Below are 9,958 nucleotides of genomic sequence, written 5' to 3' on the forward strand. Positions count from 1 at the left end.
GCTTGGCTCTTGCTCAAAGATGCACTAACAATCACGGGATAAGTAGAATTTGGGCCTAAATACTCATACATAAGATGTGATGGTAGAGGTTTGAGCTCTATCGTGGGAACACCTGTACCTTCTTTGGTTGAGGCTGCTTGCAATGCTTCTTGGCTTGAGATCTTCATGCACATTTGCTCATCACTTCCTTCCAAGATTTCATCAATGACTCTTTCAAGGAAAGCCATTTCTTTTCCATGCTAACCTATCTTTTCTTTGTTCAACAAAACACACTCAAGAGGATCATTAGAGGCGAGCAAGTGCTCTTGCATGGAATTCACAATGTCATCTAAAATTTCGATTCTCATACAATTCTCTAAAGAAGAAAAAGGGTATTGCATATTCTCATTCAAATCAAACTCAATCTCTTCTTCCCCCACCTTTAGAGAAATTTTAGCACTCTTGACATCAATCATAGCTCCCGATGTTGCAAGGAAGGGTCTAACAATAATGATGGGGATATTGGAATCTTCATCCATATCAAGCACAACAAAATCTACCGGGATCACAAACTTCCCTACCCTTAAGGAAACATCCTCTACCTTACCTTTTGGGATTTTGATGGGCCTATCGGCTAATTCTAAGGTAATGTTGGTAAGTGAAAGTTCTCCTGGATCAAGTCTTTGATAGACCGAGTATGGCATAAGGCTAACACTAGCTCCTAGGTCACACAAGGCATTATCAATTTGTGTCTTGTACAGTTAATAGCACAAGGGATAGAAAAGTTTCTGAGATCCTTCAACTTAGGCGGCATCTTGTTCATTATGATGGCACTACAATTCTCGGTCAAACTAACCGTTTTCGCCATATCACAAGTTCTCTTCCCACTCAAGATTTCCTTAAGGAATTTTGCATAATTCGGCATTTGGTCAATGACATCGGTGAATGGGAGGGTAAGATGAAGTTGCCTAAGCATCTCTATGAATTTGTCGAATTGTTCATCTAATTTGTGCCTATTAAACTTTTGGGGGGTATGCGAGCTTAGGTTTGATAACTTCTCTCACTTTCTCTTTCATTTTCTCAACTTGATCCTCATAAACTTTCTCAACCAAAGGACTCTCATCTCCCTCATTCTCAATTGGATCCTTGCTAGGACTCTCCTTAGCATCACTTTTCTTAGAAAATCCACTCTCAAGAATCCTACCACTCTGTAGGGAATAATTTCAAGCATTAAACCCCTAGCTTGAACCCCACTGTGATCATACACTAAAGTACGGTGGCGTCCAAAAGGGAAGAAGATAGAGCAAAAGAGTCGCCAACAAGTTTTTTAGGAACTTGTAAACCGTTCACGAGGTGAAGGTTACACCCCTTAACGATCCAAGAGATCGTCAACTCCATAAGGTCTTGAACCAAATAAGGGTTCGGGGATGAAGGTACAAATCCAACCTAAAAGAGATTGAACCTGCTCTAATAATAGGCCTCTACTTTATTCTGATCGTATTCATGTGCGCTTTTTGATTAACATGCAATCAATAAGTTTACCCTAAACCTGTTTATCTATGTTGGTTGAATATAATACACAAATAAATCTATTATTGGCGATCACTTGAAATTATAATCAAATTAACCCTAACAAGATTATTAATTATCTTATTAAGCGTGATTACAAGTACCAAATTCCCTTTAAACATGCAATAAAGGTGTGATCAAGCAATAAAAATAAATATCAAGCAACATAATAATAATAATAATAAATAATAATTGAAATAATCATGATAATAACAATCAATAATCATAATCATAATAATAATAATATTAATCATAATAATTATAGCAATAATTAAAATTATGATCATAATCAAAACAATTATAAAATAATTATAAATCATGTTAAAGCACAATAGAAATAGCAAGATCCTAGACATGATACTAACAAGATTAATAACAAACCCTAGCATGTCACTAAGCAATAAAAATCAAAGCTTTAACCCTAACATGATACTAACAATCATAAATATTAGGAAGAAAATAGGAAGCATTGTAACAATCATATTTAATATATTTGATATTATAACCTTTTCCCTAAACATGATACTAGGAATATCATAATAACAATTTAAACATGATTTCTACATCATAACATCAATTAAAACCATTAAAGCACTTACTTTGATGCTTCGTACCTCTTTCTAATAACAAAATACACACGTTTGTAACTTCAAGGAAAATAATAATCAAAACAATTAAATTAAATAATTGAAATAGAGATTTGGGACCAAACCCTCAGAAATTAAACCTTTCACGTCTAGAGCGAAGGCAACTTCGAATATGGCTAGGTGTATCTAAGTCTTGCGAATGCGGAATTTTGTATTTGAGAAAAGGCTAGTTTAGAAAAAGAGAGAGAGAGAGAATAATCAAGAAAATCTTGATGAGAGTTGGTGAATGATTAAGAGATAATTAGAGAATTAATGATTGCAAATGAAAACTCATTGTAGGTGAGAATTTGTGAATGAAAACGGAGTTTTTAATACGTTATTTATAGAGAAATCAGCCAAAAAGATAAAATATCAAAACAGAGCACTTGGCGCACGCAAAACGAGATTGGCGCACGCAAAACAGAGCTGGCACCAGCACCAGGCTATTGGCGCCAGGCGCCAATGGCTAGCACCAGGCGTCAATGGCTGGCGTTTGGCGCTGATTTCAGAAATTCACGCGTTTTTGTTTTTATCATATCTTTTGATTCAAAAGTCCAAATAAGGCATATAATATGTCGTTAGAAAGCTCTTAAAGTTTTATTTCCAACCCAATTAGAATCAGATTAAAATATTTTGTATATAAAAAGATATGGCCAAAATAGTGGAAGGGTGTCAGTTTTGGATAAAGTTTCATGTCTCATTCATATCTTTTTCGTTATAACTCGAATTTAATATTATAATATATCATTGGAAAGATAATTTCAAGATCTATCCAACCATATAAAATTTGGATAAATATTATTAGGCACGAAAATAAAATCTGAATATATTCCACTTCGTACAAAACAAGGATTCTTAAAAGGAGTAGTTTTATTCAATTTCAAACTCTTTAAAACATAATTATCAATCCTAACTCCATTAGGATTTAAAAGAACCTTCTAGAGTATTCTAAAAGACTATAATCAATCCTAATAGCTTTAGGAATGATAATTAATAATAGGCCCTCCTCTAGATCATTGGGCCGCATATAAAAACCGAATCGGGCCCAGTTTAGCATTTTGGCCATAACTTCCTCAATATTCATCGGAATTGGGCCTATAATATATCGTTGGAAAGCTCTTGTCAAGCCCCATCCAACTACACTACTATTGGACCCATATCATGGACCAACAAAACTGGATTGGCTATTTTCTTAAAATAAGTTTTCAAAAACAGAGAGAAGAGAAAAGAAATTAAAACTATCTGCAACACTGAACTTTCCACACTTTCACTTCATTCGATTATGATTTGACGTGAAAGGTACTCATCACCGGGTTTGGTTTTGGGGAGACACAAATGGGTGTCTACACACTCCTAGTCACAATTGCATTCATAGAAATCTTAGGATCTAAGCCTTGTGAAGTCAAAGAAGAAAGATTTGCAAACTCTTTCAACATACTAGCCAATTGAGAAATTTGATTCTCTAACCCCTTACTATAAGTCATCATGTCATTAATATTCTCATTACTAAGGGTTATATGAGTATTCAACACCTTAGTTTGGTTCTCAATGACATCCTCTAACCAACTCATAGATGAAGATGGTTGATCATAGAAACTATCACTTTGGCCTTAGGTCTTTGGAATACATCCGAGTGGGGTACCTCTTTGAGCATTGTTTTGAAAATTTCCCCTACTTTGATTACTCCAATTACCCCTACCTTGATTTTGGCCATGATTTTTATTATGGTTACCATAACCTTGGTGTAGTGATAAGTGTAATTTATGGCACTCATAGGGTAGTCTTTTAAGATGATTTCATCCCTTTTTCATAATTTCTTATCTTATTTTTGGTCCTTTTTCCTTTAGTTCCTCTTTTTCCTTCTTTCGTTGTGCTTTTCGTGTTTTCTTTGTGTTTTCCTTTTATTTGGCCCTTTTTCCCTTTTATTCCTTTCCTTCGTTTGCTCTTGTAGGTACCTAGGAGTTGTCTTTGCAAAGGGATCAAGATGAGCTATATTGACTAAGCAAGGAGGAAGTAATCTGCTAAGAGAGGGCTTGGAGAGGGCTCAAAGAGGCCTTGGAGAGGCCTTGGAGAGGGCATCAACTCTTGCCAGGTTTTCGCAGGCGCGGGTCCTGAAGGCCGCGGGAGCGGGCTCGATTGCACCAAATTAACCAAAAATCGACCAGGAACTCTCCGCGGTCTTGCAGCGGGCTCCCCGCGTGCGCTGGTAGATTGGAGAGAGCGCTCCAGATTAGAGAGACCGCGACCCTCTGATTACTCTTTGGGAGTAGGGGATTCGCTGCGCCCTTGCCACGGGCGCGGGTGTTTCCCAGATAACCCGCGGAGTTTGTTATAAGGTCTGTACCCATTTCCCCGCGGGCGCGGTATTTCTTAGAGAGGGCGTGGGGATCCTATTTTCCTTCTTTGCTTATAAATTCACTTGTAATTCCTTTTTGAAAACTAACTTTTAGATAATTTTCATTAGCTTAGTTTTAGAGAGAGAAGTTAGAGAGAAGTTCTTGGATTTGGATTTGTATTTCAACATTGGTTCAATTGTGCTTGGATTTCTTCATCTTCGATCATTAATATTAGTGAGAATCTCTTCTTTTAGTTCATCTCTTTACTTGTTTGTTTTAGATTCATGTTTGATTGTTTGATTATTTTTTATTTGAATTTGATATTGTAGTTGATATTGTTTTCTCTTGATTTTGATTTAGAATGATGAGCAATGCAATTTCTAGTGATTTGTTCTTGAGTTACACCATGATTAGTGAGTATATTAGTTGCTAGGGAGAAGGGGAAGCATGCTTGATTGATAATTTGTGCTAGTTGATGATCATTGATTGATTGAATTGTTGCAATTAAATTGGTTGACATAGTTTTGCATGTGATTAATTAGATTAGGAGTGATCAACCTATAAGATTAATCTAGATTGCATTGCAATTCTTAATGACATGAACCATCAATTTAAGAATTGTTTTAATTAATTTAGTTTGATTGTGAATTTCCTTGATTAGCCATTCATAGTGACCCCTAGCTTGGCCTCTAGGATATAGCTCTTGAATTCTATTGATTGCTACTATTGTTTGTCCTTTGCAATGTGCTTGAATCAATTGAATGAACTATCAATTAGCATGATTATTGAACTTTCATGTGGAATCTACATCCCTAGTTTTTAGTTTCTTGAATTATTTGATTAATTTAGCTTTGTTACCATAGTACCAACCGTTTTCTCATTACAATCTTCGAAGTAGCTAGACTTAGGCTACAGTTAATACCGACTCACTCCTTTGGGTTCGACCCTATACTTGCCTTATACTTGTATTAGGTTTGTTTAGGTTGTTATAAATTGTGTTTGATCTAGGGATAGACAATTAACGACACGTTTATTCCTCTATCAAAATGGCGTCGTTGCTGGGGAGTGATATTGGTGCTTAGCTTTAGTTGTTGAGTCTATTTCACTTAGTTTAAAAAATACAAAAAGATTTTGTTTCTTAAGGCTACATTTGTAGCCGTGTTACTAATATTTTCATTGAGTTTTGCATGCATAGAGCTCGTGATCGATCCATTGTGCCTTTTGAAAATCGAAAGGACTCTCTCAAGGAGAAGAATTTCTAGTCGTTCCTTGGAGTTTAGTTCCTCAAGCGAAGAAGGATTTGAAGAAGAACTAAGCATGGAAGAACAACCAAGAGTTGCTTTGAAAGAATTGGGAATTCCCGGTGCGTACAAGTTTCAGAGTGGAATTGCTCCACCTACAACACCGGCGAATGATTTCAAAATTAGGCCGGCTATGATCGCCTTGATCGAGAGGAGACAATATAGCGGAGCTAAGAATGAGATTTCGTTGAACCATCTCAAGGAGTTCTAAAAGTATTGCAATACTATCAAAGTAAACGGAGTTTCTCAAGAGTTCATCCGGCTAAAGTTGATTCCCTTTTCTCTCATAGGCCGAGCCTTGGAGTGGTTGGTTAAGGAGGTAAAGCCAAACTCCCTAAGAACATGGGACGAAGTCACCAAGGAATTCTTGTCCCGGTTTTACCCACAAAAGAAAACGGTGGAGGCTAGAGCTTTGATTCAAGGGTTCAAGCAAAGACCTAATGAAAGCCTTTACGAAGCATGGGAGAGGTATAAAGAGTACCAAAGGGAGTGTCCCCACCACGGAATTCCAACCTATCGAGTCATTCAAATTTTCTATGGTAGCCTAAGTCCTCAAGGCAAATCATGCCTTGATGGGGGAGCCGAAGGTCCCATTATGAATAGGACGGAGGAAGAAGTGGTGGACATTATTGAGGATGTGGTGAAGTACTATAGAGATTGGCAAGATGGTGAGAGGGACTTAACTAGAAAGAGTGGCTCTTCGGTGTACTCTATAGACCATATAAATGCGATCAACAACCTATCCTCACAAATGACAAACTTGGGAAAAGAAATGACCGCAATCAAGGCCAAATTGGAAAGCTCTTCTTCTTTTCAAGCTTCGAATCTCCCCTCCCAATTTAAGGGGAGAGGTACTCTTTCTAACTCTCAACCCCCTCCCTGATCAAATAATATGCCTAGTGGTTGCTTGTTTTGTGATGCATGTGGATCTTATGTCATGACTCTTGTAATTGCCCTCATGCTTCTCCAGAATGTGTTGATGAATTTGATAACAATGAGAGTGAGCATGTGAACTATGTGTCAAATAATAATGTGCAAAGGTTTGATAATCAAGGGGGTTAATGGAATAGGAATTACCAAAACCAAGGTAATTTTGACAACTATAACCAAGGTGGTGGTTATAGGAACCAAGGTTCTCGTGGTAACTATAACAATCAAGGTTATAGTAGTCAAAATCAAAACCAAAATTATGGTAATCAAAACCAAAGTTATGGAAATAATAACCAAGGTAGTGGAAACCATAATCAAGGTTATGGTCAAAATCAAAATAGGGGTAATTGGAACAATCAAGGTAGGGGCAATTTTCAAAATAATTCTCAAAGGGGTCCCCTACCCGGATTTGTTCCAAAGACTCAAGGTGAAAATTCCTATTCACAAACTTCTTCTTCTAGGACTAATTTGGAGGAAATAATTGAAAATCAAACCAAGTTTTTGAACACATACATGGCCATTAGTGACAAGAAATTCAATGAGATGATGACACATAACAAAATGCTCGAAAACCAAATTTCTCAACTTGCTAATGCTGTGAAAGAACAAGAAGCCCTTCTTCTTTACCTTCCCAAGGCCTAGATCCCAAGAAACCCGTGAATGTTATTGTTACAAGGAGTAGTAAGAATCTTGAGGAGAGATTGCCTAGGAAGAGTGAAGACAAGGAGGTCCCCAAGGAAACTTTGGTTGAGAATAAGGGAGATAGAGAATCTTTAGATGAGGTTGTGGTTGAGACGCCTAGAGAGGTGAGAGTGGAGAAAGAGATTGTGAAACCCAAGCTCCCTTATCCCTAAAAACTCATGAGACACAAATTGGATGAGTAATTTGGGAGATTTATTGATATGCTCAAACAACTTCACCTTTCTCTACCTTTCACCGATGTGATCAACCAAATGCCTAACTATGCCAAATTCCTCAAAGACATTTTGAGTGGGAAAAGGACTTGTGATGTTGTGGATACTATTAACTTGACTGAGAATTGTAGTGCGATCATCATGAACAAAATGCCACCCAAGTTGAAAGACCCCGGAAACTTCTCTATCCCTTGTGCTATTAACAAGATGGAAATTGATAATGCCCTATGTGACTTAGGAGCTAGTGTAAGCCTAATGCCATATTCGGTTTATCAAAGACTTGATCTAGGGGAACTCTTACCTTCCAACATTACCTTGCACCTAGCCGATAGGTCAATCAAGTTTCCAAAAGGTAAAGTGGAAGATGTTCCATTGAGGGTTGGGAAGTTTGTGTTCCCGGTGGATTTTGTTGTACTAGAAATGGATGAAGATGCTACCATTCCTATCATTCTAGGTAGACCCTTTCTTGCTACCTAGGGTGCTATGATAGATGTCAAGAGTGCAAAGATTTCGCTTAAGGTAGGAGATGAGGTCATAGAATTCGATTTGAATGAAAGCATGAAATATCCATGTTCTTCTCTAGAAAATTGCATGATGATTAACTCTCTTGATCATGTTGTGTCTTCCATGCATGAGCACTTGCTCACCTCTAACAATGCTCTTGAGAATGTTTTGTTGAACAAAGATAAGCTAGGTGCACCATGCAAGGAGATGGCATTATATGAGGAATTGCTTAATGGAAGCATGGAGGAAGTGGATGAACAAATGTGCTTGAAGATCTCAATCCAAGAAGCTTTGTAAGTGGCCGCAACAAAAGAAGGTAAAGGTGTGCCTATGGTAGAGCTCAAACCTCTACCATCACACCTTAGGTATGAATTCTTAGGCCCAAATTCCACTTACCCCGTAATTGTTAGTGTATCCTTGAGTGAAAGCCAAGCTCAAGCGTTATGTTGTGTCTTGAGAAAGCACCAAGGTGCTTTGGGCTATACTATTGATGTTCTTAAGGGTATAAACCCCGCTTTGTGTACACACCACATAACGCTTGAGGAAGGCACCCTTCCTTCTATTGAACGACAAAGAAAGCTACATCCTCAAATGGGAGAGGTGGTGAAAAAATAGATCACCAAGATTTTGGATGCGGGAATCATATTCCCCATCTCAAGCTCTAGGTGGGTCTCTCCCATTCATGTCGTTCCTAAGAAGGGGGGTATGACCGTAGTCGAGAATGAGAGAGGTGAGCTCATTCCGACTAGGACGGTCACCGATTGGAGGATGTGTATAGACTATAGACGTCTAAATACATCCACCAAGAAGGGTCACTTTCCCCTTTCATTCATTGATCAAATGTTAGAGAGACTAACAAGGCACAAGTTTTATTGCTTCCTTGATGGCTATTCGGGATTTTTCCAAATCCCAATCCACCCCAAAGATCAAGAGAAGACAACATTTACATGCCCCTATGGGACCTTTGCTTATAGGAGAATGCCCTTTGGCCTTTGTAATGCCCCCGTAACTTTCCAAAGGTGCATGATGAGCATTTTTGGAGACATGTTGGAGGAAGAAATGGAGGTGTTTATGGATGATTTCTCCGTAGGCGGGGTTTCATTTGAAGAGTGCCCTTTGAATCTTGAGAAATGTTTGGCAAGGTGTGTGAAGGTTAATCTTGTCTTGAATTGGGAGAAGTGCCACTTCATGGTGGAGGAAGGAATAGTGCTTGGACAAAAAATCTCTCATAAAGGAATAGAGGTGGATAAGGCCAAGATCGAGGTTATTGAGAAGCTTCCACCTCCGGTGAATGTCAAGGGAGTGAGATTATTTTTGGGACATGCAGGCTTCTATAGAAGATTCATCAAGGATTTCTCATTCATTTCCAAGCCCCTTAATGATCTTCTTCAAAAAGATGTTGAGTTTGTGCTTGATGGTAAATGCTTGGAGGCATTTAATAGGTTGAAGAAGGCCCTAATCTCTACCCCCATTGTTCAAGCCCCAAGATTGGATCTACCCTTTGAATTGATGTGTGATGCTAGTGTTGGGTAATTGGAGGTGTTTTGGGACAACGTGTGGACAAGAAGATTCATGTGATTTACTATATGTCCAAGACACTAAATGGGGCCTAAAAGAATTACACAACAACGGAAAAAGAATTCTTGGCCATTATTCACTCTTTTGAGAAATTCCGGTGTTATTTGTTGGGTTCCAAGACCATTGTCTTCATGGATCATGCGGCTCTCAAGTATCTCTTTGCCAAGAAGGAGTCCAAGCCAAGGTTGATTCGTTGGGTGCTTGAACTACAAACTTTTGAA

At 38.1% G+C, this 9,958-nt stretch overlaps 1 protein-coding gene and 1 non-coding gene across 2 annotated transcripts; both read right to left on the bottom strand.

The window, feature by feature from the left end:
• Window positions 1–239: 239 nt before the first annotated feature.
• Window positions 240–683, bottom strand: LOC145572848 (uncharacterized). Its single transcript, XM_081631764.1, has one exon. It carries the CDS (start codon window positions 681–683, stop codon window positions 240–242), a length of 444 nt encoding a protein of 147 aa, XP_081487890.1.
• Window positions 684–6,212: 5,529 nt separating this feature from the next.
• Window positions 6,213–6,318, bottom strand: LOC145608375 (small nucleolar RNA R71). The gene has a single exon (XR_014105798.1). It is a non-coding gene; the product is annotated as a small nucleolar RNA R71 (small nucleolar RNA).
• Between the last annotated feature and the right edge of the window lie 3,640 nt (window positions 6,319–9,958).

This window comes from Chenopodium album, chromosome 2 (assembly GCF_948465745.1).
Source record: "Chenopodium album chromosome 2, dcCheAlbu1.1, whole genome shotgun sequence".
Classification (NCBI taxonomy): Eukaryota; Viridiplantae; Streptophyta; class Magnoliopsida; order Caryophyllales; family Amaranthaceae; genus Chenopodium; species Chenopodium album.

Coding starts and splice junctions, on each gene's coding strand:
- LOC145572848 (XM_081631764.1), bottom strand. CDS start 683: ATGCCATACTCGGTCTATCAAAGACTTGATCCAGGAGAACTTTCACTT.